Source organism: Balaenoptera acutorostrata, chromosome 4, assembly GCF_949987535.1.
Source record: "Balaenoptera acutorostrata chromosome 4, mBalAcu1.1, whole genome shotgun sequence".
NCBI lineage: Eukaryota > Metazoa > Chordata > Mammalia > Artiodactyla > Balaenopteridae > Balaenoptera > Balaenoptera acutorostrata.
Window position 1 is genome coordinate 10,344,659 of NC_080067.1, and position 27,717 is coordinate 10,372,375.

Below are 27,717 nucleotides of genomic sequence, written 5' to 3' on the forward strand. Positions count from 1 at the left end.
CCATCTGACAACGTGTGGGACTCTGTTAAGGTTTGCATCTCTGTCCTCCCAGAGAGTCTGGGGCTGGGTATCAAATTTAACTGGTAAAAAACAGGCGCTGATGAAGGCTCTTTCAAGGGGATTGCCAGCCCCTAAAATGCTACTGTTTCGCAACTGTTCTTGCTTAGTATCTGCAGGTGTGTGTTTCACAACTGTCTTGCTTAGTATCTGCAGGTGTGTGCGTGTGTGTGCATGTGTGTGTGTGTGTGTGTTTGTGTGTGTAAGAATACTTCTACATAGGTGTGCCTCGATGGTTTCTGTGGAGACATGTAAAACATGAAAAGCGGATGAGAGATACAGCCGTGCAATCACCACCGTATCACACCGTGAAGCACCATCTCCCCTAAGTTTCTCAGTCTTCCTGCTTCTGATGGCTGAGTGGTAGCCTCTACATCTGATCTGATGATACGAGTGATATTATCAGCACATTCCATCCTTTAAACATTACTTTTCCCTTCCCGTGGGGTTGGCAGTCGCTCTGAAGTGGGTCAGCTGTATGGTTTCGATGATGCCAGAGAAACCGTTTTGTAAACGTCATTGGCTGGACCTCCCCTGTCACTGAATTAAACTAGAGGCTTTGGGGTTCTGCTCTTCCCCCCTGTAGCAGGGTACATTCACCTTGCCCTAATCTGTCTTTTTTCCCCCCTCTTTGTAGCTCAGTCTTATCCCAAGGCATAATACTCTATTTTTCTACAGTTATAAAAATTGGCAGAGTTGACACCTCCAATTAAAAGATGCTTTTAATGTCAAGTTCTGAGGCAGGAGAGTGATAAAAGCAGCCACAGAGGAGATGGGGATCAATAATAACCTTATTACAGATGATCTCTGCTTGGTCCAGATGGGCAGAGACTCCATCAATTATGAAGTGTGATTTCTCTCTTCCCTGCGTTAAGCAGTGGCCAGACAAAATACAGGTACCCATACCAACAACATACAGCAGAGCACTATTGATGCGCATGCCGACTGCCAACATATCTGTGTAAGAAAAAAACCCTTCGTTTCTCATATTTTATTTAAAGGACCTTGTTTTATTTAAGAATATTTAAAGCCATGAGGTAGAAGGGACTATTCAGTAACTTACATAAAAATATTCACAGCAAGCAAATAACATGCTCCTAGACAAAGCATCTTGTTCCTTTTTTTTTTAAACACTAAAAAATACTGTTCTCTACTGGATAAACGGATTCCTCAGAGAGTGCTGTCTTAATTAAGTGTGGAGGCAATTAAAATCAAGATTTTTGTGAAGCTGTAAAAGATGGAAACAAATTAATTTCAGATCGGCTGCTCGAGAGTCCGCCACTGTGTATGTGAACAGTCATGCTGTCTGTGACAGAGCTGGGCATACTTTTCTTTCCTTTTCCCTCTTCTCTCCTTTTCATTCCCTGTCACTTCATCGTCAATTTACTTACAATGACTGAAGCATATTCCATAGTGCAGAAAAATTGTAGCAAAACCAAGGAAAAAGACATTTTTTCTTTAAAAAATGTTTATGTGATAAGGACACTTAACATGAGATCTACCCCTCTTAACAAATGCTTACCTGTACAATGCATTACTGTTGACTAGAGGTACAAGGTGCTACTGTACACGGGTCTTTAGAACTCCTCCATCTCACTTAACTGAAACTTCATGCCTGTTGATTAATAACGTCCTATCTCCCCCTCCTCCCAGGCCCTGGTAACTACCAGTCTAGTCTTTGATTTTATGAATCTGACTATTTTAGATACCTCATTTAAGTGGAATCCCGCAGGGCTTGTCTTTCTGTGTCTGGCTTCTTTCACCGAGAATACTGCCCTCAAAGTCCAATGAAAAAATTTTAAAGAGAACTTTCTTTTTATGTAACACTTCACAAAATATTTAAACTTCCAGTGTTTTCTCTCAGTCGAGGAACAATGTTGACATCTTGGTCTCTATTTGTTACCATAGATCTCATAACATTTTAAAAAATTTAAGCGTAAAGCAGACGGTAAATCTGAAACTAATAAGCAAAGATAGCTGGAGAGCTGAATCATTACTTTCATCAACATTAAAAAGGGTGGTAAAAACCACTTTAGTATAAAAAGATGATGAATGGGGCTTCCCTGGTGGCGCAGTGGTTGAGAATCTGCCTGCCAATGCAGGGGACACGGGTTCGAGCCCTGGTCTGGGAAGATCCCACATGCTGCGGAGCAACTAGGCCCGTGAGCCACAACTACTGAGCCTGCGCGTCTGGAGCCTGTGCTCCACACCAGGAGACGCCGCGACAGTGAAAGGCCCACGCACCGCGATGAAGAGTGGCCCCCGCTCGCCACAACTGGAGAAATCCCTCTCACAGAGACGAAGACCCAACACAGCCAAAAAAATAAATAAATAAAAATTACATTTAAAAAAATAAATAAATAAAACATGCCTCATTAAAAAAAAAAAGAATTTGTTTATTAAAAAAAAAAAGATGATGGATGACGGGAGAGGGGAGACGTGGTCCTGAACCCTCCCGGCGGACCATCCCAGGAGCACTGTGTGTTATGGAGAGGGGACCCACTCACTCGCCAGAATCTCTTACTCAGGTTACGGAATCCTTATCTTCTCCAAACCAGCTTTTAAACACATGAGAGAATGAGCTCAACTGTGATATCTGATTCTCAACAGTGGACGCATTCAAGTTCACTGACACACACTTTTAAGTAAAACACTTAAATTTTCTGTTTTCTGAAGTAATAATACAAAAGATATATTCAGGTACTTATAATCAGATTCCATTGAGTGGAACTTAATCTGTTGAATACAGTCTTCCTTATGTTAAGCTCATCAGATCTGCCTTTTGACATACGCCAAAGTATGCAAGACGAATTCTTCTCCACCTTCATGGGGGAGCAAGAATCAGAAATACGGTACCTGGGACTTCAAGAGCCCCACGTGAACAATGTCAGATCATGATTATTGGCGCTATCTGGGCTTTACGGGCAGATTCATCAGTCATCTACACACCACACATGGCTCATCTTCCTGCTCTGGACTGCAGGGCAAAAACCGGACAAAGAGACTAGTCATGCTCTAAACCTGCCATTAGAACCATTAATGGTTCTGCCATTAATTTGATGCACTACTGGGTTTCCATTTTCTCATCTGCAAAATAAAGACGCTCAGCAGGCGGCCTCTGAGTTCTCTTTCACCCCTACCCTCCCACAGTCCATAATCTTAATTCTGAGCATGGCCCTTTGCTGCTCAAAAATGTGCAAGAACTCCCACGGTCCACGCTTGAATTTCCTAGAACACGTGCTTCCCATTTCTGAGAGTGTTTCACCCTGTGAACTCAGCCTGCAACCGTCTCCTTTTCTTCACCTGCTGAAATCTGAGTCGTTCTTAAGGGTCAGAGGCCAGTGTTTCCTTGAAGTCTTCCTAATTCCTAAACTTGAAACTGACCATTCTCTCCCATGAACATCCAAATAATCTGTTTACATATTTTAACACATCTGTCTATCATCTATCCTCTCACTATCTCTGGATATGTTTCATCTCTTCCACTAAACTGTGAACTCCTCCAGGGAAGAAAAGCCTCCCTCGTGTGACCACACAGTCACCCCCACTCTCCAGACCAGTCCCTCCCTATTTCTCCCCCATCTGCCTGATCTAAGAAGGTGTCTGTGTTTTTCTTCCTCTGCTCCCGAGTGGCTTTGACACCCGCCTTCCTGAGCAACGTCCCAGCCTCAAACCTCACCACTTCCGGGATCCAAGGAGGGACCAAAAATAGGGCAAAAAACCACAATTTGAGCCACTCTGAAGACCTGTTTGTTGGTGGGATGACAAGAGCCATTAGGACTATCTAGGGGCCGTGGGCAGGGTGACCACACAACTAATTATCCAAACAGGGACACTTTTAAGGGTTACAGGGAGAACTATTAATAATTATGCTGGGACAACAGGTGTACAAGCAGGGTCTGTCCCAGGCAAATGGGGCTGCAGGCCACCTTGAGCATGGGCCCTCTTTCCTAGCCTCCACACCGGCTTACACAGTGCCCACATTTCCATGATCAGCTCCTTCCCTGCCCTCTCCTTTTTCGCAAAGACACTGGCATATTTCAGCTACAACTCGTTTATTAATAAGAGTTTAGACAGAAAAATAGTCACAATCTTGGCAGCATAAATACATATCTGTACACTCTTAGGAGATACCGCAATCCTGTTCTCACTGGAGGGTAACTTCAGCAGTGCAGACTCACAGTAACATAGGACTTTGTGGGGAGGGGTGGATTTCTCAGACTACGCTTACTTTTCATTTGGAGTCTTCAAACTATAAATGGGAAGTCAACGAAATGAAATAAGATCTTATTTCTAAGGCTAATTTTGGGTTAAGCCCAATATAACAAACGTTACAAAAATAAAGGCTATCCAAGACCTTATGACATTTCCCATCAGTATTTCATCTATTCTTTAGCTAGCTTTAATCAATTGTCACAAGGTAAGAAATAATTAAGTCACTAACAAATGGACTATAAAATATTACAAGAGCTATAATATTGCCATAGCAATATGACAATCTTTAAAAGGCAAATTATAAAAATTTGAATTTAATTTTAAGTACTTTATAGCTTAATTTATCAGGTGGAATGAAAAGGAGATCAATAAAGCTAGGGGTATAACGCAGCCGAGCTATGTCAATGAGACATTATGTAAGACTAATTTCACAACTTTAAAAATGTAAGCAAGCCAACTGTCTTATCATTTCTACAACATCACAATTATAAAGTTGTATGCAGATAAGAGTTACATAGTAAATGTTATCATCTGCCAGCCCAGGGAGAGGAAGGGGCGGGGGAAGTGATATGGTGGGCACTGTATCCACCCAGCACTCCCGCTCTGGGCTCAGCCTGGACAAGCGCCTGGGTACCAACCCTCCCAGTTAACACCTCCCTGGGGCACCACATCCCACTCTCAGGAAGGTCCTGTTAAAAAGGTTACCATGGGGCTTCCCTGGTGGCGCAGTGGTTGAGAATCTGCCTGCTAATGCAGGGGACACGGGTTCGAGCCCTGGTCTGGGAGCATCCCACATGCCGCGGAGCAACTGGGCCCGTGAGCCACAGTTACTGAGCCTGCGCGTCTGAAGCCTGTGCTCTGCTACAGGAGAGGCCGCGATCGTGAGAGGCCCGCGCACCGCGATGAAGAGTGGCCCCCGCTTGCTGCAACTAGAGAAAGCCCTCGCACAGAAACGAAGACCCAACACAGCCAAAAAACTAAAAAAAAAAAAAAAAAAAAAAAGGTTACCATGAAGAAATGTCACTGCGTGACCAGTAACACACTTGAGCCGGTAAGTCATCTTAGATGTTGGTCAATGACGTGGGTCTGCAAAATGTCTAACGATTTTATTTGTGGCTTAAGTTTAAAAAGCATTTACAAATATCAGCTACTTCTTTGGGCTTCTTCTCATAAAACTAACTAGGTAGCCTGAGGCACAGCATGCAAGAGCTCTTCAGACTTTTCCATGTTACCTCTTTTTCCTATCTTTCCATCTTTTCCCCCCAAAGGAATCTCAGCATAAGCTTCTTTGTTTTGTTCCCCAGCTGCCATCCTAGCAGACTGGACGGCTCCCTGAGGACAGGGACCCCTTATGCTCATGCCTGTGGCCCCTCCAGCACCCAGCACAGTGCTCCCCCCACCCATGTTTACAGACACATTTGCCCCTGGCCGTCCTTCTTTCTGAAGGGTGACCGCCACGCCCTGCAGTTTGCCTGCAGTGTCCAGTGTTCGGTCCTTATTTACCTTACATCACCGTGAACTCTAAGCTGGAAAGAGCAGGGAATAACAAGCACCTGCTACAATGTGTGGTTATTGCACTGGAACTTAGGAAAAAGATCAAATACCACTTTTTCTTAAAGTAATGAACTGATAAGCTGTTTAAAATACTGCACTCTTATTATTGGTGGGAATGTAAATTAGTATAGCTACTAGGGAAAACAGCATGGAAGATCCTCAAAGAATTAAAAACAGAACTACCATATGATCCAGCAATTCCACTTTTCGGAATATATCCGAAGGTAATAAAAACACTAACTCAAAAAGATACATGCACCCCCATATTCACAGCAGCATTATTTACAATAGCCAAGATATGGAAACAACCTAAATGTCTATGGATAGATAAAGAAGTTGTGAGATATACATATATATATTAAAATATGAGGAGATCCTACCATTTGCTACAACACAGATGAACCTTGAAGGTATTATGCTAAGTGAAATGAGTCAGAGAAAGACAAATACTGTATGACCCACTTATATGTGGAAACTAAAATAAAACAAAACAAAAACAAAAAACCAAACTCATAGAAAAAGAGATCAGATTTGTGGTTACCAGAGGTGAAGGGTGCAGACAGTGAGAACTGAAGGAAGGTGGTCAAAAGGTAGACATTTCCAGTTATAAGATAAATAAGTCCTAGGAATGTAATATATACCATGATGACTGATACACAGGAAACTTAAGAAAATAAATCCTAAGAGCTCTTATCACAAGAAATTTTTTTTTCCTTTCCTCTCTTCTTCCTTCTTTTTATGAGAAGATGGATGTCAGCTGAACCCACTGTGGTAATCATTTCACAATATGCGTAAATCAAACCATCATGCTGTACGCCTTAAACTTATACATGAGTGTCAATTATTTCTCAGTAAAACTGGGGGAAAGAGAGCAAAAGAAAAAAAATGTTGCATGTTTCTGACTTGGACTTCCAGATCTTATGCACCCAAAGATTTGGGTGAACAAGGCCAAGAAGTGAAGAAGATCAAGAGCAAAAATCCTTCCAAACTTTTGTTTCTGGAAATAGTACCCCATGGTCAAGACAATTTGTGAAATAGGGCATACTATGTCCATCAACCTTTGGAAAGCCACTGCCGGCAAACAAAAGGCCCCACGCAGTCCCGCAGTGAAGACATCTGATTAATTTTGCTCAAACCAGTATTTCCCTAAATTATTTCAACATGGAACCCTTTCTCCCATGTGACACTTATTAATATCCTAAGAAACCAAGGTTCCTCAGCAGACACTGTGGGAAATGCTGACCTAAATCAGTTTTTTCTTTCCTGGAAATTGTATAAATCCCTCCGAATTGCAGCTTTCAGGTCAACTTACAGAATAGTAAAAAAAAATATATTTCTGTAAGGTTTACAATGCCACTGCTGATTTGTCTTAGACCACAGCAGGCTACCTGAGAAGCAGCCTTGAGTTTTGTGGTCGGAGCTCCTGCTTCTAGTGTGGAGGCGGTGGTGGGTGAGGCCTCTTACCTCTGAGCACCCGGGCGGTACAGGCTGACAGCCTCGCCCATCTGGGAGGGGAGGTCCAGCACCACCCTTAACCCTGACCGCAGGGGAGGACCTGCGGCGCTCACCGGCGTTTTGACAACTTCAGCTACACCGCGAGCTTGAAACGGTACTGTTCACCCACTAACTCATCCCTCAGAGTTACGATAAATCAAAAAGTACAGCGAGAGCAGGAAGCCATTAGGAAAACGCAAGATAGACCTTAAGTGCAAAAATGCAATATTCTAGGTGTCCTGAGGATTCCTCATTAACGCTGAGCTGATTACCAATCACAGGCGCCACAGAGCAGCTGCTATAAGGAAGGAAAACATTGCACAATATAGAGTCATGTAGTGGAAGCACCTGCTTCTGATGGTATTTAAAGTGTATTTTAGGAAAAAAAAAACCTAAATTTCTCACCTTTACCAGTTAGAAAACAAAATAAAAATGAGTGACTCAATGGCTGATTGCAGGAAAAGGTTAAAAAAATTCCCTCCTATATATATGTGGAAAATAGCGTATGCTTTAGAAATCAATTCAGATACATTCTTGAAAAGCTGTCCGAATCCTGCTTTCTAAAATAGCAACAACAAAACACTAAAGTCTTTCAAATACAGCAAGGTCAGGGGAGTAACTTTTCCAGCACAGGTAAAGGAAGCATGAACTAGGAAAGCACACCTCGGCAAGAGCTCCTAAGCATGTCGGGGTACTGTCCTAAGACACCTCTCTCCCCTGGGCTCCATAAAAGTGCAAAGAGCCACTCACCATGTCGTAAGTTGTTACGATCTTCTTCAGAACCTCGGGCACGATTCCCTGCAACTCCATGGTGGGGTACTGCTCGCTGAGATTCAGGACCACCAGGGGCGTGTTATCAGGTCCCAGGAAGCGGGGAGACACCGCCAGCATGCACTGCATGAGGTTGGCTACGGAGGAGAGGCCACACAGCTCCTTGAAGGACACCACTGCATTCTGCTCAATGGAAAGAAGAAGGCGCTTTGTAATTCACCAGGGTTTTAATTTCTCGTGGATGTTATACTCAATATACTTGGTTATCCTCGGACTGCCTGATACAACAGTTACTAGCAGTGTTATGACAGACGTGGTTAATGATTATCTTATCCTGGGAAAAATGGCTACTTTCCAAAGTAAACATAGTTATAGATATTTGTAATACCAATTCATCAAAAGTATGGAAAAGGCAAATAAGTTAAATTCTTTCGAAGGGCAAAGCTGCTTTTCAGATCAAAGTTCACAGCAGTGCTAATGCTGATATGTAATTATGAGCAAACGAAAAAAATGGCTTCTGCATTCAAAAAGGTAAAGATTCAGAAAAAAAAAAAAAATCAGGCTTAAAATAAGCATCCAATATGCCAGCCATCCAAAAAAAAAAAAAAAAAAAAAAAAGAGGAATATTTGCAAGACAGAAACTTGAGTCTCTCTCACCTGTTCATACCAGCTGGTTCCAAAGCTAAAGGAACCTGGAGGAGGCTGCGGTTTCCGTGGAGATGTGCCCGGCGGGAGAGCTTCCTGCCCGGTACCACGGCCTTCCCTTCCCCTAGTCCCGTCTCCATGCTGCTTCTCCTCCTGCTCTCAATGCTCTTTTTCTCTAATCACCAGAGGTACCATTAAAATCCCCATTAAAGGAAACCCTTCCATACTGTGAAAAGCCACGAGTCGGTGTTCTCTGAGCACTGTGTGCAAGGCATATGTAACATACGTGACCCCATCTGACCCTGGCAACCAGCCACGCTGGGCGCGAGGAGGCCGGCCTCAGCTGAGGCCCGTCTCCGTTGTTTGTCTGAGGTCACACAGCTGGCAGGTGAAGGGGTCAGGACTTTACCTGAAGTCTGCTGAGGATGAGGCCTCTGCTCTTAATCGCTGTGCTGCCAGAACAGGTACATTCCAACCGAAAACGGAGTCACCCCGGGCACACCTGGGTCCTGACCCGGGCTGAGCACGGCGGCCAGAGGGGAGGCATCTGGGCCCCCCAAGCCCTGTGCCTTCTGCTTTCAAACACCCCAGTCCTCGGAAAGGAGCAGCACGTTGGTTTTACATTTAAACATTTTCTTTTTATTAATATTGCTTTAAATATGGGCATCAAGCTGTGTATCATTTTGTTCAAAATCACTTGGATGTTGACTGCTCACAACAATAAATCCTTACTGAGAGCTCTAAGGGGGGGCCCCCAGTCACACCCTCGCACTCCCCGGTTACTTCTTCTTCACCTGCCGTTGTCCTATTTGTTTATTATCCGCTGCCCACCGCCAACTAAAGTCTGCTGTTTCCTGCCGCATCGCTGGCCCGACCGCCCGTGCGTGGCAGGGGCATCACACAGCGCCGACTGCAATGTGGGTTCGGCACAGACACGCGGCCCTGGAAGGACGGCGCTCGGCTTCATGCGCACGACAGCCGCCGCGGGGCAGGGACGTGCGGGCTGCTCAGAGCTGAGGTCCACCGACCGGCACCCTCAGAGACAGGGAGACACCCTCCACATTTACTAGGAGGCAAGAAATAAAACAAAATGTCTCCATTGTGGGAAGGCCTTTTAATTTTACTTGCTGCTGGCATTCTGCTCATAATAGTTATAAAGATTATATATACATATACACACGTGTGTGTGCGTGTGTATATATATATATATATATATATATATATATATATATATATATATATGTATCTTTTTTTATCGTTTTTAAACACACTGACCGGTGATCCATCACACACTGGGATGGGCTGGGGCAGGTGCGTGTGTGAGGTGGCCCTCGCAGCCTCGTTCTGCATCACTGGTAGCCCCAGTATCCTGCTAGACACGTGGACAATCCTTAATTACATACCTAACCCTGACTGATTGCTTTTCGCCACTATGCGGTTCAGAGGTAATTATTATCTCAGACATCTCTAATAAATACAGGTGTCACGTGTCTTTTACTTACACAGTTAGATAGCTGCGCTCCAGAGTCAAAAGCAGGCTCAATACATAAACCCACGGGCTGCTTACAGGCTCACCATTCCCACAGCATGACGGCCCCACAAGAAAGGACCGGAACGTGTCCCTCTAGTTTCATGGGCTTGACGTCAGTGTGTTCCAGCTAAGGAATATTCAGAAATACCAGAGATTCCCACGTGCGCTTTTAGAGAAGACGGAGGACTGTTCCCTGGTGATTAACAGGGACCAGGACGGGTGTGGACTCAGCAACAAGGCTGTCTCATTCCCATAGAGTGTGTTCAATACCGGCTGCCGTTTTGGAAATTCACATGATAAAAAAAAAAAAAAATGAGATCGGTGGTAAACATTCTTACAAGCGATGGGAATTTACAAAGTATTTAAGATCAGGGATAGGACTGTTTAAAGAAACCCTCCAATAGACTCATACACCGCGCGCAGGCGCACACGAGCCCCCGCGCCGTACCTGCATGTTCTCTCTCAGGTCGGTGGCGTCCCGAATTGGGGGCTGGGCGTTCTTGAAGACCTCGTCCACAGTTTTAATCCACAGTGTTCTCAGGGACGCATACTCCCTGGACTTCTTCCCTTTCCTCACAGAGAGGCCCCTCTTGTGAGGCTTCCCGCCTCCTCTCCGGTTAGTGATGGCCACGTGCACGAACAGAGACGCGTGGGCGAGGACCTCGCCGGTGAGCGACTGCAGCGGCACGTGGCGGTAGCCCGTCTGCAGACACTCGAAGGGGATCGTGTACTGGCCGATGAACTCATCGCCGATGTAGTCGTCGTCCAGGACCACAAAGCGCACCATGGCCAGTTCGGGCAGGTTGATCTGGAACTCAAAGCTTTCGTCGAAGATGGGAGCGTCTCCGTTCTGGTGCACTGTTTTCGTCCTCTGTTCTGCGCAGTCAGCGGGGATCCCGTGGATCTCAACGTAGACGTAAGGGTCCACCACGTCGCCTTTAGCACCCGATCCTTTGGGTTTGGGGAAGTTCTGCCCGCTGATGATCTTGATGTGAAGGAGCTGGGGTGAGACTCCTGGGACGGAGTCTTTGGTGTTGGCGCTGAAGAAGGAGACCTCCTCCCTCATGATGGCCGGCCGCAGCACGTAGCCGCAGTTCCCGTTCTGCCTAAACCAGCCGATGTTCAGGTCCATCATCAGTCCCGGGGTCTGAAAGTTCATGGCCACGATCTGACAACCACATTTCCAAAAATCTTGAGGGTTCATGTTGCTGGAGTCAATTCTCATGGGACTGGGGAAAACCCTGGCGAGAAAGCGCTTGTTGTAATTGACAAAGTCCCCTGCATTCTCGTTGGCGTATTTGCTGGCAAGCACTTCGTTGAATGAGCAGACTTCCCAGTACTTCTGAACCTGAAAGGACACCTGGAACTCTTTGAACTGCACCGACTTGCAGATGCTCACCAGCTCGGACAGCTCTTTGCAGAGCTGGAAGCGCTTGGCAGGCACGTGGTTGGGCTGATCTGCGTTCTCCTTGCCCATCCTCTGAGACATCTCTGCCCCTTCATCCTCGTCAGTAACATCGCCCTCTACTCCAGAGCAGTTGGAAGACAGCTTCTTTGCCTTAATGAGTATCTTCCCTTTCAGGGCATCTGGGGATGGCAGGTAAGATTCCTCAGCACTGGGTGAGGTTGTGTAGAGCTTGTCTCCTAAAATTTTCTTCATGTGTTGAACCATGACCTTCTGTTGTTTAACAGAACAGTGATTTTCCAAACACAGGATGAGAGGGTACTCTGAAGCAAAGAATGCATACTTGTTAATAATATCAATGACGCTGCGGAAGACGATCTGCGAGGTCATGGTGTGGCCTGTGTAAATCACAGGTTCGTTATCTGGCCCATCCCATACATCCAATTCAACACTCCGGCAACCCATTTTAAGAGCTCGGATGTATCCTGTGATATCAGAGGGACCTCGGAACTGATCCTCTATTAAGTATGTATTATGAGATGAGTTTATAAAGTAATGAGACAAGGGTTGCTTCATGTCCTGACAGACCTTCTTATGCTCTGGATCAAATATATAACAGTCAGATGACACAAGGTAATTAGTGAACCCGTCTATGGAAAGCCAGCCCTTTTCCTGACCCTCTTTGGATGGCTCATATTTGTGAATAATTTCAAGGCTTATTTCCTCATTTATATGTGCCACACCCTGCTCTGCCTCAAGAAACATCATAAGGTCCTTGGTATCAAGGAATTCTTTATTGCTTGAGAACTGAACTAAAAGGAAATAAATTTCAGGTCTAGTACAAAGCTCATGGAAAACCTCAACAAATTCCTCCTTTGTGACTTCAGTACCAGCTTTGTCCTTGGACTTGTGCAATTCTTTGAACTTAAGCTCAATTTTGCTCGTTTTTAAACCAGGATTGAGGTTTCTGATACACTGCACGGCGTTGCACAGAGTTATATGTCCCAGGTTATCTACATCAATTTCACTAAACATTTGTGAAACCCAAGAAGTCCTCATGTTGTCTTGGCTACTTTCTAACATATCAAGTGTATGTTTCCCATAAGAAATTAGGTACCGCAGTCCCGTGACCCAGATGTTTGCAACATCTGCGGAGTTGGCAACCAAATCGAGTGACTCATAATTCTCTCCATAGATGACTGAAAATGCACAGTCTTCAGATATCTGGTCAGAAATGCCATTGCTGCGGAATATGTCTGTATTTTTTCCCGTTCTCACTTCCTTGATGGATTTAATATCAATCTTGGCTTTCTCAGAATCCTTCTTGGATGGTTCCCACCTCAGGCTCTGCATGTCAGCGTCCAGTAAAAAATACCTGTGGTAAATTCTAGAGTTGGAGCGAACCTTTTTGAGTTCCGAACCCTCCACCATGGAATTGATACAATCACTTGCACTGCTGATCTTTTTCTCCGTGGGCATACTGCTGAAGGAGACCGTCTTTTTCCGCTCTCTTTTCTGTTTTGTACCATCCTAGGAGAAAAAAAAATCATAGGGTATTAGGATAACACAAATATAGGTTTCTATGTTCAAGACTAGGAATAAAAATTTAATTTCCTTGGGAAAAAATCATACTCTTAGGATTTCCAATTGTATGTTTTATAATGAATGATACTCATTCACTTCTAAAGCTTAGAAGTGGCCTTGGCCTTTACAGCCTAATACAGACAGGTAAAAAAAAAAAAAATCATTATTGAATTATTGCAACCCATGAGGATCAAGAAACACAATTCCAGTAATACATAAGAAAAGCTCGCATAGAGAATTGGCCACACAACTTGCAGGGCCCAGGGGAAAGTGAAAATGCAGGGGAAAATGAACAACCTCGTTCAGAAATTAAGACTTTTAAGAAGGCCAGGGAAGAGCGTTAAGCCAACTACATGGCCTTCCTGAGTATGGCATCTGTACGGTGCACCGGGACTACAACCCATGAAGCAGACCCTGCTGGCTATACACCTCCTACACCAGTGTTTCCCGAAAGGTTGTCACTAAACCACTTTCCTCAGAATCCCCTGGGTTACCTGGGTGAAATGCAGATTCCTAGGCTCATGGGATCAGCTCTCCAGGAGGTGGTACCCAGGAATTTACATTTTAGGCGGCACTCTAGGTGATGGGAATGTACAATAAAGTTTAAAACCACTCTCTAACCACTTGGACTCACTAAGCTGTCTGGGCTATTTCTGGAGACAAAGTATGAACCATTAAATTATGTGTTACGTGAGTAGACACTGAAGTTCCAGCGGCAATTCTTGGCTCTTCAGAGCCTCGTATTAGATTGGTCATGGTCCTAAACCCTTCAAATAGATATGGTTTTACTTCTGTCGTTGTATTAAGTCTGGGTGGGAGGCCCAGAGTTCAGCTAGAGGTGCTTCTAAAATTCTGGAGTTGGATTTATTAAAGCCTGCTCCCATGCACCAGGCGAATGTTTAGAACAAGTCACCCAAGTCCTTCCAATATTAACAGACTAGTAACACTACCAAGTGAAAAACTTCAGGCAACATCTATTTCTACAGCAGTCTGCATCACCAATAATGCACTCCTCAACTTTCCTGCATGATGTAGCAGGTGCTCACCTCAAGGAGCTGATGCCACATCTATGTGTGCATTTAAGTTCTTTCCCTGTATAGATGCCTTTATTATTATTATTATTTTAAATTGCTCAAATGGCCTCACAACATCTTTCGCAATTTTAACCTAAAACTCGACATTGCCTTTCAGAAGGCATATGAAATTTGTGATAAATTTTCAGTAAGTCATTATATTCATAAATAAGAAATAGAGATGGAGGTTGGGATTATATGACTTTCATGCAATAAAGAAAAGAGCATGCAAAATATTGTACAAAGGCATTCTAACTTTCCTGCTCTGAGAGAATCTTTTTTTTTTTTTTTTTTTTTTTCTGGCCGTGTCACGCAGCATGTGGGGTCTTAGTTCCCTGACCAGGGATCGAACCCACGCCCCCTGCAGTGGAAGCGTGGAGTCTTAACCACTGGACCGCCAGGGAAGTCCCCAAGAGAATCTATTTTGAATAAAACCTCTACATTTAAAAAAGTGATTACGCTATTCTCTGCGTCTGAAATTTAAAACTACTTTTACTTTTTGACTACCTATACTTCCAAAAGCAATTTGCAGAAGGCAATTAAGCTTAAACTTTAAATCATACAGGTATCATTTCCCTCAAAGTTTCAAAATGAACCAAAGAGGCTTTTGTGATCTGAATGCCAACATGAAACATAAAAGCCACAAGGCAGAGTATTTCTTTATAATTGTATCCTCCAAGCAATAAAGTGCAAAAGACATTAAAGCTGTGGTAATCGTATCTATAAGATACATTGTATTGAATACTACAGCTGTTCCAATCCCTAAAACTTAGATTGTATTCTGTCTATTCAAGCAAGTTGGCATGAAATTAAATTTGTAATCAGCCATGTATAAGGGTATGAAACAGATGCATGAATTTCCTAATTTTCAGAATGAGGGTTGTCTTTACCTTTAAAAATACATATTTACCTTTAATAAAGACAACATACTAATTAAGTGAGGGAATTTTATAATTTTTATAAATTATATCTCAAAACTGCCACTAGTAAAAGGAATCACAAAGATAAATGGAGGTGCCTATCCATTTATTCATTGAAATATATATACAGCATTTTCTCAACAGTGTAATCTTTTATTCTGTCATTCTCAACATATTGATTAATACTGGACTACCACTTCAGCACATGGAGGTCTGAATGAAAAGGTCTGTCTCTCCTTCCCTGCTAGCAGAAAAAGCTATTAGAAAACATCAAGAGAAGCGTGCTTGCTTGGAGACCAACAGAGCAGGCGGGAGCTGGCCCTCATCACTGGATGGAAGCAACAGGTGGATGTGAAGGCAAGCTGGTCCCCCACAGCCCGGAGGAAAGGAAGAGGAAGGCAGAGGGAGGGAGAAGTGGGCTTCCTCAGCAGGAGACCCAGGCCCCCAACCTGCCTGACTTTGTCCCAGAATCTTTATCCCATCCTACATATTTCCACCTAGCCTTCACTTTTTAGCCCAGCAGTGATCACGTACTTGCATAAGCTAAGCAGCCCGTCGGCAGCTGAGTTGGAATCTATTTTCTGTGTTGCGTCTTAATGTTAGTTAGTTTAAATTTAAAATTAAAAAGTGATCAAACTATATGTGCTACACATACAGTTCTTTTTTTTGACTAAAGGAAAACTAAATGTGTATAACTTACATGCACTAATCACCTAAAACCAGAAGAAAAAAACGTAAGTTTCTGCTGAGATGGAGATGCCTCCAAATACTTTTAAAATTGTACAGATGATGTTTCAGAACTGGCTCTTAATGTTGTAAGTACTCGTTACCTAAAGCTTCCGAGTGGTGGAAACCACAACATGTAGATAAACTTGGTCCACTGGTGCATTTCTGCTGCGCTATCAGCACTTCTTAATACCAAGAGAAGAAACACAAAAGTTACGTCCAGTCTGGAAGAAAACCAGCTTCCAAAAGAACCCACCTCCATATCAACCCTGAAATTCTGAATTCTAGGTAAAGCATCATAAAATTTTGAACGGGACAGAAGCTTAAAGATTCATTTATATGTTTAACCAACGCTTATTTACAGAATAACATTTTTGTATCAGGAATAATTTTGTGAAAGCAATGACCTAGAAAGAGGCTAAGCGAGGTTTTCTGCATCACAGCAAACTCAGAAAGAATGAAAATGTTTATAGAACTTATATTTAACAATAAAAACGGAAGTAGCCACATTGAACCCAATGGAAAAACATACCTATTTCTAACAAGACTGCCTACTTTATTTAACAGAAGTTTGTCGCTATCTTTTGGCCTCTAAAATGACCATCTGGGGTATTTCAGAGGTAGCAGTTCATAAATGGGCGTGAGCAATTTCATAAATTCTCATCCTGAAATGAGGTGACAAATAGGTGGGCCTCACTTCTTTACCAGCAACAAGGTGCTTGGGTCTGATGCAACTACCGTAGCACCTTCTAGAGAAGAGGAAACCCGTCTGAGGAGTCGGAGTCTGGTCTCAAGGCCCAGGAGTTGATGTCCTGCTGGGACAGCATGGCCTGCTGGGTCCTACTGCATTCCTCTTGTATTTCTAAACTGATTTGTTTCCATTTTCTGTTTGACTATTTCTCAATATACACCACGAGAAAATGACGAATCAACCTCCAGATTCAACACGCTGGCAGAAACTGACACGGTGCCCTAACAAAGGGGATGGAGCGTGAAGACAGAGCAGCCGTTTATCCTTCTGGTTTGTTTTGAGTCCAGTTATTTACTCTGATGTATAAGTAACATTAAAGAAGAGTATGAGATCTTTATGTTTATTGAAGGGAGTCTGGGATGAAAGAGAGTTTGGAAACACTGGTTAAAGAAATTTCTATCCTTGTAAAGCAATTATACTCCAATAAAGATGTTAAAAAAAAAAAATTTCTATCCTTAACAAAACAAAAAACCCCAGAAACAACTTGAGGCCCATTAAACAAGCACAGCAAGCCCTGACCTTTCTCCAGCTCAGTAACAATAGCTCTGAGTTGAAGGAATAAGTCATGTCGGGTACATCAGGGTTACCTTGCAAGGTTTTTTCATACATCTTTAAAGCTTTGATGTGCTCTCCAAGATGAGCAAAAAGGAAAAAAGAAAAAAAAAAAAAGGATCTGGAGCAAAAACAGTCACTCTGAAGGTCATTTTATAAAATCAGATGAACTGAAAAAGAATAAAATAACTTGAAGAAAAGCTAAGTATGGTCAAAAGCTGCTTCCCCCTCACATGGACGGGCCCTTTACTGCAAGTAACAGAAAGCTGCTTGGCCTGAGGATGCCCTCCTCACGGATCTGCTAATGGCTTGGGAACCTATGGGTGACTGGACGGTCCCAAATGTGGGCAAGTCCAGTTCAGATGACAGCTTAGGATGCAGAAAGCCAAGAGAGAACGTCACTCCCACTTCACAAGAAAAAGCCAGACTATCAATAAAATCACAACTTTTCTTATACCCATCAGAGAACTGTGATCACAAGGGAACTGAATTCCAAGGAATGAAAAACCCCTCCAAGGAGAGAGAAGACACAGACACTGTTTCACAGTTTGTAGAGCACGGGAGGAAGAGTCCACCATGGAAGCACATAAAAGAAATCAGTTAAGGGACTTCCCTGGCGGTCCAGCGGTTAAGACTCCGTGCTCCCAGTGCAGGGGGCCCCGGTTCGATCCCTGGTTGGGGGACTAAGATCCCACATACCACAACTACTGAGCTCGCACACCACAATGAAGAGGCTGTGTGCCACGACGAAGACCCAACGCAGCCACGATAAATAGATAGATAAATAAATAAATAAATAAATAAATAAATAAAATAAAATTTAAAAAAGGAAATCAGTTAAAATTGTAAGGAATCCTAAAGGCCGAGTGTGGGCTACTATATCAGCTTGGAGGAACTGGGTACCCCAGACACAGGGAGAGTTTGTACTCACATGAAAGCCTTCACAGGTTGCTCCTGAGAAAGACTGGGGCCAGAGCAGGAGAGAGCCCCTCTCCAGGACACAGGCATGCAGCAGGTGATGGGGACACCATGAAACTCTGCTACTTCCCCGACCCTCCTCTCAGACGAAGCAAAAGCCTTAAGCCACTGGGGGAATGGCAGCAAGCCCGCTTTCTCCCTGGGCTACTGGGGGATGGGTAGAAGAAAAATCCATCTCCTTCCGCAGCCAAGCAAAGATCTACTGGCCCTTGGACTCAGGCACCTGTACCAATAAAGCAGAACTCTACTACCACCAGGAGAGGGGCAGAAACTCACCACAGATATAGGCAGAGTCTGGCTGCCTTGGGGAGCAGGGCAGGAATGCCCAGAAGGTCCCACCCTTGAGGCCCAGGTGCACAGGGCTGCCTAAGATTGAAACTAGACCAGGAGGACTAAGAAATCCCCGGCTCCAGCCGACGCTGGGCACCGAGAAGCAGGCAGTGTACCACGGAGGAGGCATAAGACCATGGAAAGAGAGCCCTTTCTGACACAGGCCTTTGCAGATGAAAGCAGATGGCAGAGCAGGAACCATGAGTAAACCTTCCAGGACCCCAGTCCCCACCTAGACACACGGTTATGGTGGCCCACAGGTAGAGGAATTTGAAGCCAGCAGTACACTGAAGGTAACAATGGCAACTCAAAACATAAACCCAGATCAATTATTGACTAGATTGACTCAACTTCCCCAAACATTAATGACCTAGAAGAAGAAGAGGCATGTTCATTTCTGAGCATAAATATTATTTACCTCAGTCTCTATTAAGCGTGATGTTTAGCACTCAATAAAAATTACAGCGTGCGCACACGCGCACACACACACACACGCACACAAAATGTAAGGAAAAATCCCACTGTCAAGAGACAAAGCAATCAACAGAGCCAGACTCAGAGGTGACCTAGACCTATCACACAGGAACTTTAAAACAACTATTATTAATATACAAAATAATCTGGGGGTGGGGAGTAGACAATATTCATGATTAAACGGGCTATTTCAGCAGAAAGATGGAAATTATAAAAAAAGAGTCCAATGGAAATGCTATTTAAAAACCCCAACTATCAGAAGTGGTGAATTCCTTTGACAGGCTTATAAGCAGACTGAACATAGCCAAGGAAAGATTCAGTGAACTTGAAGAGATGTCAATAAAAATTATCCAAACTAAAACACAGAAAGATTTAAAAAGTGAAAAAACATAAAACAGTGCATCCCAGAGCGGCTGTAGAACATATGTGAAAATTGAGTCCCAGCAGGATAAGAAAGAGAATACGGCAGAAGAAGAAATAATGTCCTAGAATTTTCCAAAGTTAGATCCAAGAAACTCAAGGACAATCACACACACACACACTCCTATACCTATATTATCATAGTCAAATTGCTTAAAAACTAAATACAAAGAGAAAAGCTTTAAGGTAGCCAGAGCAAAAAAGAAAGTGAGATACAGAGGAATGTAGGTAAGAACTACAGTTCAGATGGATTACAGGTGATCTACTTACATCTAACCACAGGTTGTCTACTTGACCCAGCTTAATAGTTTAATGGGAAAAGTGATTCTCTTTTAAAGGACTGTATTCGCTAAATTTCCCTCTGCTTCCCCAGACGAAGGTGTCCCTAATGTAGATGTAGGTCTTTAAGGGGTCACAGGTGAGTTTCAGAGGCTCCATAAAGCTGTGATTGGATTCTGACAGTAATTTGTAAACCTATTCTACGAAGTTTAGACTCTTGGCTTTATTGACATAAATTTTAGAAGGCAAAGAAAAAGGTTTATCATTTCCTAAGAATGTCAGCCTTCAGTGTTAAAGGCAAAGGATAAATGTTTTACAGGGTTGTAAAGGAAATTTTAAGGCTATCCAAAAGAGAAATGACAAACTGAGAGAGGGGAAAGAGAAAACGACATCATTTATGGATATATAATGGAATTTTGCTAATAAAAACAGCAAAATCAATCAATCACAGAAAGAGCTCTTATTTATAACTGTGAAATGGTTTTCTTTATTCCAAAGTAGAACAAAATAATCCAGCATTTCATAAACTTTCTAGTTTAGGAATCACCCATGGAAATGCTATGGGCCACAAGATGTAAGTTAGTATTGCATGTTCTCTATGCCTCAGTTTTCCCACCTATAAAATAGAGATCAAAAACATACCCACACCCCCCCATATGTTATTTATAGTCCCTGCTTCATAGGGTTGTTATAATGATAAGAATGAGTTCATATTGGGAAAGTGCTCTAAATGCTTCCTGAAGTTTTATACACCCTACATTAGACACTGTTCAGTAAATATATTTCAGACTGAAATGATTTCTTGGAAATCATGGAAGAAGAATAAAAAGAAACACTGTCATAAATGTGTAGATGCAATACTCTGATCACTTAGGATTTGTGGAAAGTTAGCCCCATCCCAGAAGAAACAGAATGAACATCACTCTCTTTGGGTCTTTTTTAACTGGGGCCACTACTTAATGCTACCATAGAACTTTTGAGCATGACCAGATGGATGTGATGCCCAAGATACCTTGAGAACCTGTCAAAAATAGCCAGATGCCCTCTCAAAATAAAGCTTCAGAAGGCTGCATCCCCATGTCGAGAAAGAACAAAGAAGTAAACCATTTCTTAAAGTCATTTGTTAATTTTAAATCCCATCAATTTAGTGACAATTACAATTTAACTCATGTATAAGTATTCACATATAAAAAATTTTGAGGCAATGATCCCCATAATAGTTTTCTCTAAAAAATAACCAAATGACTACCCAGGGTACTCTCTGATCAGAATTATTCAGATGATTCCTTCCACTTCATGCTCCCATATTATTTCCTACAGTGTTCAAAACAATTGCATGTAAAGAAAACAAATTTCCAGTTCCTGTAAAATGAAGTTTTCAAGGTCAGGTTAAAGCTTCCAAGTCACTCGATGTATTGGGTTACACCTGTCTTTAAAACACTGGGGTCTTTAATTATAAAATCAGAGGACCATAATAGAATATAATACTTTCATAACCACACTCTTTTGGTGATACACTTTCACTACTACTGAGATATTTATTCAAAGTAAATTTACAAAACCATCATCTACATCTGTGTCCAATGTAAACTGCAATAAAATTCATTGGTTTTCTCCAGTAATAAAAACCTTAAGGGTGAGCACTGAGGCCCTACAAACTACACCAGCGCTACTTTACATTCCAGTGAAAATACTGATGCTAATGAATTTTATTTTATAATCCATAATAATGGTACTTAAGTGGTCCACTTTGGGGTGAAAACTGTATTTCTCAACTGTGTATGTGGTAATTCCTTATTTAGCACATTCTAAAGCCTTTCGACTTCCTATACTGCAGAGCTGTTTTGAGATACGGTTACATAACCTAATTGTTAATAACTGGTAAATCATACCTAATTTTAAAAGGTATGCAAGTCAAATTACATAATGTGAATTCTTAGCTACAAATACAATCAATTCTAAGAGTACCTTCTCAATCACAATTTTCCCCCTAAATTGTACTGGTTCTTCACTACTTCAGAGTAGCTTAGGAGGAAGAATTTATTTTCCTCATTTTTTAATCCTTAAATCTGTCACTGCATTGAGAGGAAAATGATGGTAGTTCAGGGATAGTCAAGAGTCAAAAGAAAAGTTTCCATAGAGATCCATACACAGGCAAAGCTACTGCCGTGGGCTATATCCACCATAAAAAAGAAACAACAGTAGATCTTTCAGTCAGGAATTTTAATATTTCCACAGTTATTTTTAAATTAAAATTTTAAAGGAAAATTGCTTCACCAACAGTATTTTCTATCATCCTCTTGTTTATTATTTTCTTTCTATCTTGTCTGGTAGGGAGAAAAAAAAACCTTCCAAGGGCCTTTTTTTAACCCAATGGTTTATTTGCATATGAAATTAGTGGGAGGTGGGAAAGTATCAGAAAAAAAGAGAAAAAATGCATAAGAAAGGAAAACTCAGCCTTCTACAAAATATTCTTTTAAGTCCCAAGCCATTCATGTGCCTGCACTAGTCCAGCCCTCAATGTTTTCTCTTCTCCAAACTTGTACAGTATTTATAGTCTCTACCCTATAATTTAACACTTAATTATAGTCTTATTCAGATCTCCAATTGTTTTATGTGGGTTAGCCTTATCTCCTCAAGTGGAAAGTAAAAGTTTTGAAGGAATGGGCCATATCTTATATTCTATATGGCTGGCTGGACCAATTCAAGCAGTCAGAACAGTAACACCTTCTGATGAATCAGTATCACAGTGATAAAGGGGTATTCCCAACAAGAGGATGTGACACTGTAAATATGTATGCACCCAACACTGGAGCACCTAAATATATAAAGTAAGTATTAACAGACCCAAAAGAGAGAAATATACAGCAACAGAATAATAGTAAGGGACTTTAATACTCCATGTTCACCAATGGTTAGGTCATCCAGACAGAAAAATCAATAAAGAAACACTGGTCTTAAATGACATGTTAGACCAGATGGACTTAACAGATATGTACAAAACATTCCATCCAAAAGCAATAGAATATACATTCTTCTCAACTACACGTGGAACATTCTCCAGGACAGATCACATGCTAGGCAACAAAACAATCCTTGATAAATTTAAGAGTGAAATCATATCAAGTATCTTTTCCAATCACAATGGTATGAAACTAAAAATCAATTACAGGAAGAAAACTGGAAATTTACAAATATGCAGAGATTAAACAATATACCACTGAAGAATTAATGGGTCAAAGATGAAAAAAATACCTGAGACAAATGAAAATGGAAACACAAAATACCAAAATTTATGGGATGCAGCAAAAGCAGTTTTAAAAGGGAACTTCATAACAATAAATGGCTACATTAAGAAACAAGAGGACTTCCCTGGTGGCACAATGGTTAAGAATCCGCCTGCCAATGCAGAGGACACGGGTTTGAGCCCTGGTCTGGGAAGATCCCACATGCCGCAGAGCAACTAAGCCCGTGTGCCACAACTACTGAGCCTGTGCTCTAGAGTGCATGTGCCACAACTACTGAAGTCCACATGCTTAGAGCCCGTGCTCCGCAACAAGAGAAGCTACCGCAATGAGAAGCCCGTGCACTGCATTGAACAGTAGCCCCCACTCTCCACAACTAGAGAAAGCCCGCACACAGCAACAAAGACCCAGCACAGCCAATAAATAAATAAATTTATAAAAAAAGAAAAGAAACAAGAAAGATTAAACAACCTAACTTTACAGCTCAAGGAACTAGAAGAAGAAGAGCAAACTAAGCCCAAAGTTGGTAGAAAGAAAGAAATAACAAAGATCAGAGTGGAAATAAATGAAATAGAGACTAAAAAACAATAGAGAAGATCAATGAAATGAAGGGCTGTTCTTTTCTTTTTTTTAAAAAAAGATAAACAGACAAACCTTTAGCTAGACTCACCAAGGAAAAAAAGAGAGGAAGAGAGAACTCAAATAAATAAAATCAGAAATGAAAGAGGAAATGTTACATCTGATACCACAGAAATACAAAGGATGAGTTTGAGGAGGTAGTTGGGACCACAGTGGTGACAACAGAGATGGAGAGAGGTAGATGGCTTCAAGATAATATAAATGATAGAACAGACAACATTTGCTGATGGATTGACACAGCACATGACAGAAATGGAGGAATCTAAGATTACTGCCAAGTTTCTGGCTTGATTAAATGGCACATAATGGTACCATTTATTTAGATGGGGAAGATAAAGGAATTGTTTTTTTGGGGGGTAAAATCAGTAGTTTCATTTTGAGTATGATAAGTTTGAGATGCCTCTAGATATCTAAGTGGAGATGTCACATAGGCAGTTAAATATATGAATGTGGAAATCTGTAGAGAGGTCAAGCCTACAGATGTAAATTTGGAAGCCATAGCACCTTGGTGGCCACATGAGATTACCTAGTGAAGGAGGAGAGACAGAAAAGATGGCCTAGCATTTAATCTGGTGCATCCCAATATTTTAGGTTGGGTAGAGAAAGAGGGACTAGCAAAAGAGGCAAGAAAGCAGAAACCAGAAATGTAATAGTGACTCCAGAATATTGTGGTATTGCAGCAACCATGAAATAAAGTGTTTAAATAGGAATAGTCAGTGATGCTTCTGAGAGGTAAGGTCAGGAAAGTAAAGCATGCTTAATATTAGCATAGCCTCTCCAGCTTTCTTATGGTTGCTGTTTGCACGATATATCTTCTCCCACCTTGCTGTTTTCAACATATTTGTATTGAATCTTCGAATCAAATGTGTAGACAGCATATAGTTGGATCTTTTTTTTAAAAAAAAACTCCAGTCTGACAATCTCAGCCTTTGATTAGATTATTTAATCCATTCACATTTAATGTTATCATTGATACAGTTGGATTGGCATCTGCCACGTTACTTTTTCTTTTCTATATGTCCCATGTCTTTTCATTTCTTTATTCCCTTTTTAATGCATTCTTTGATGTAAGTTAGTGATATATGTTTGAGATTTGGCAGAGTTCTTTGGTGACCCTGGCAAAAGCAGTTTCAGGGTAGTAGCAAAGGCCAGAAGGCCTCCTGGGATGAGCTGGAGGCAAAGATTAATGAGACATGGAGACAGTGACTGCAGTTAACTCTGTGAAGGAGGAGCCAGGGAAAGGAATTGGTAGTTAGAGTGTGTGTGTGTCTCTTTTTTCATTCAGATTGGAGACATTAGAGCAGGTTCCATGCTGAAGGGATTTGTCCCGTGAAGAAGGGAAACTAATGATGCAGGAGAAGGGAAGAGATCTCTGAAGAAGCGAAGTCCTTGGAAAAGCAAGAGGAGATGGGACCCCAAGGGGTGACTGTGAGCTGGATCCTGACGGAAATGTAAAGGCAGGGAAGTTTAATCAGAAGGAACAGCATGTGCGAAGACATGTGATGAGAAAGAGCCTGCAAGGTCCGAAGAAGTTCACGGGGCCTGGGGACAGGATAAGGGGAGGCGGGCAAGAGGAGGCTTGGCATGAGGCCTGCAGGCAACACTGCAGAGGTACGCCGCAGCCCTGAGGGAGAGGACTCGGCACCTCCCCTGGGTGCAGCGCGTGCTCCTGAGCCACAGACGGAGAAATACCAATGTGTACAAAGCTCATAATCAAGTGCACTTTTCCTGTGTGTGCAAATACAACTCACAACCTGTTTTAAAAGGTCAACAAATAAAAAAGGCCTCATTTGTTTTATAACTTGAGAATCAGCAGCCCATTCATGTAGGTATTTCTGCCTTCACAGCCTAATAAAACTGAGCTAAAGGATAATAACACTTAAATATTTATTAACCTCCCTGAATAAATGAATGAACTCAAAGATTACCACTTAAAGGCTCACCATTTCAAACACCAGATAGAAACCTGTATCCTTTTAAAAGAACTCTTTAAACAGTTACGATTATCCCAAAATGTTACAGTATACGTTGTCATAATCCAAATTTTTTCCTTCCAGTTTTATTGAGATTTAATTGACATCCAGCACTGTAAAAGTTTAAGGTATACAACATAATGATTTCACTTATATACATCATGAAATGATTACCACAGTAAGTTTCTAAAAATTGTTTTATTATTGAAATTTTTTATTTATTGAAAAAATTTTAAGTTATAGTCAATTTCCAACCCACCACTTTTCTACACAGAGGTGTTATACGCAAATACCAGATTTTCTAACACAAACACCTGCTGAAGTGCCACAAATATGCCCTCCATTTTTTTTTTAAATTAAAAGCTACACTTTGGTTAAGAAGTCAATAAAAATGCCAATGCCTACATGGCAGGAATCCATTAAGACTCAAGCGATTAAGCGAGAACGTTTGGAAAACAGAGCAATGCCAGTTTGAATGGCAGAAGGTCCAGTCCTGCCATTCTCCTGAATCAGTTAAAACCACGAGTCCCTTCCAAATTAATTAGCTCATCAAACTGAAATGAAAAGCAGTGTTAAAACCCAGCAAAATCTCATCATTAATGCGTTTTTAAATGGCCTACGCCGCCAGTGACTAAAGCAATTGAACGGCTTCAGTGAAATCTTGTGTCACCATTTCTAGCCCTCATTGCTGTAAGCCCCAACCACTGAGAGACATGACAGGATACCAAGTGCACAATTAATTCACGCAGCAGGTACAAAACTCATCCTAAATACAGCTTCCTGAACCTGATTCATGTTTTAAATAATACAACACAGAACACACTATTAACAGGGGTCTCTGTATCAAGTTGTATCGATTACAAAACCAAGAAGCTAGAGCCATCCTACAAAGTACATGCTGCAGACTTTCGTTTTGAGATTTGGAACTAGAAGGGCTTTTTATTAATATGCTTCAGGATACTGGTGTGAGAATGAAATACAGGCATTTAACAGGCATGACTACATTTTACATGAAGTTAAGATAATACAAGCTAAAAACACCACATTTAATTATACTGTACTTTATTTCATTAAAGTTATCCAGGAGTAATAACAAGGACTAATTCTAGGTCTACTTGCAAACAAATCCCCAAAAGCCCTTACTAAGCAAGATGTGGTCCTTATTCCAAGAATCTGGCTGCGACACCAACTGCCACTTCTAAACAGTGCTTTGATTTCTGAGTTTCGAAGGTGACCCTTCCATTTTGCAACCCTGCACCGAGTCCCTAAGGCCCCGGCTCTTACGGAGAAGGCTCTGGAGAGAAGGCGCTGGGAAGCGAAGCAGTGCCCGACGGATCCCACGGGAGGGGGCAGCACCCACAGACCACGGGGATGCTTGGAACCACCAGCAACTGCTGGACTCTATTTCCCCGCGGGTCAGTGACATCAAACGGGGGCACTTCTGCGTGATAACGGGAATTATTAATAAATATGTCACCACAACAGGGGCTGTCCTGGGCAAAGTGAAACAGGTGTTCACCCTCCTTGAAAGCGACCTTATTAAACAAGTGTGACATCCTTGCTAAGTGCCAGGCACTGGAGATTCAGGTGTAACCAAAGTCCAATCTCAGCCTCAGGGATGGTCCCGTCCTGACTGGCAGGAAGGCAGGCAGGCAGGCGGGCCAGTTGGGTCTGTCTGGACATGTCTCTGTCCAGTCTGAGAGCCCATGCTACCAGGCTGGGAACCCAGCTCTACCTGTGGTGAGGTCGGGCTTAGTCTTGCTGCCTTGAATCAGTGGAAGGGTAGCCATGTGCACCTTTGGGCGTGGTGGCCTAATGCTCATGGCTGCTGCTTATTTATTTCCCGAGGCTTCTACAGTTCTCCCCACCCTCCGCCCCTTTGTGGGGATGGACCCTTAGCCCCGTCCCCAGCTTGCCTGGCTGGCCCTTAAGTCCTTGCCCAGCTCCCGGCTGGGGCGCCCCTTGATCTGGGGGCACAATCAGACCAGCTGTTATTAGCCATGCAGAGCCCTGCTCTCCCATGACTCTCACTGACCCAGGCCTTCCTGCAAACCTCACGGCAGGCCCCGTGCAGCCCCCAAAAGGGGAAGCGAGACACAAA

At 42.4% G+C, this 27,717-nt stretch overlaps 1 protein-coding gene across 1 annotated transcript in view; it reads right to left on the minus strand.

The window, feature by feature from the left end:
• The window catches only part of PLCL2 (phospholipase C like 2), a 193,747-nt gene that overhangs the window by 70,717 nt on the left and 95,313 nt on the right, over positions 1–27,717 (minus strand). Inside the window, exons 3-4 of the mRNA XM_057545045.1 lie at positions 10,716–13,202; positions 8,071–8,274 (exon numbers count right to left, since the gene is read on the minus strand). Of these exons, the coding sequence (XP_057401028.1) occupies positions 8,071–8,274; positions 10,716–13,202 (2,691 nt within the window). The remainder of the gene's footprint in view (positions 1–8,070; positions 8,275–10,715; positions 13,203–27,717) is intronic.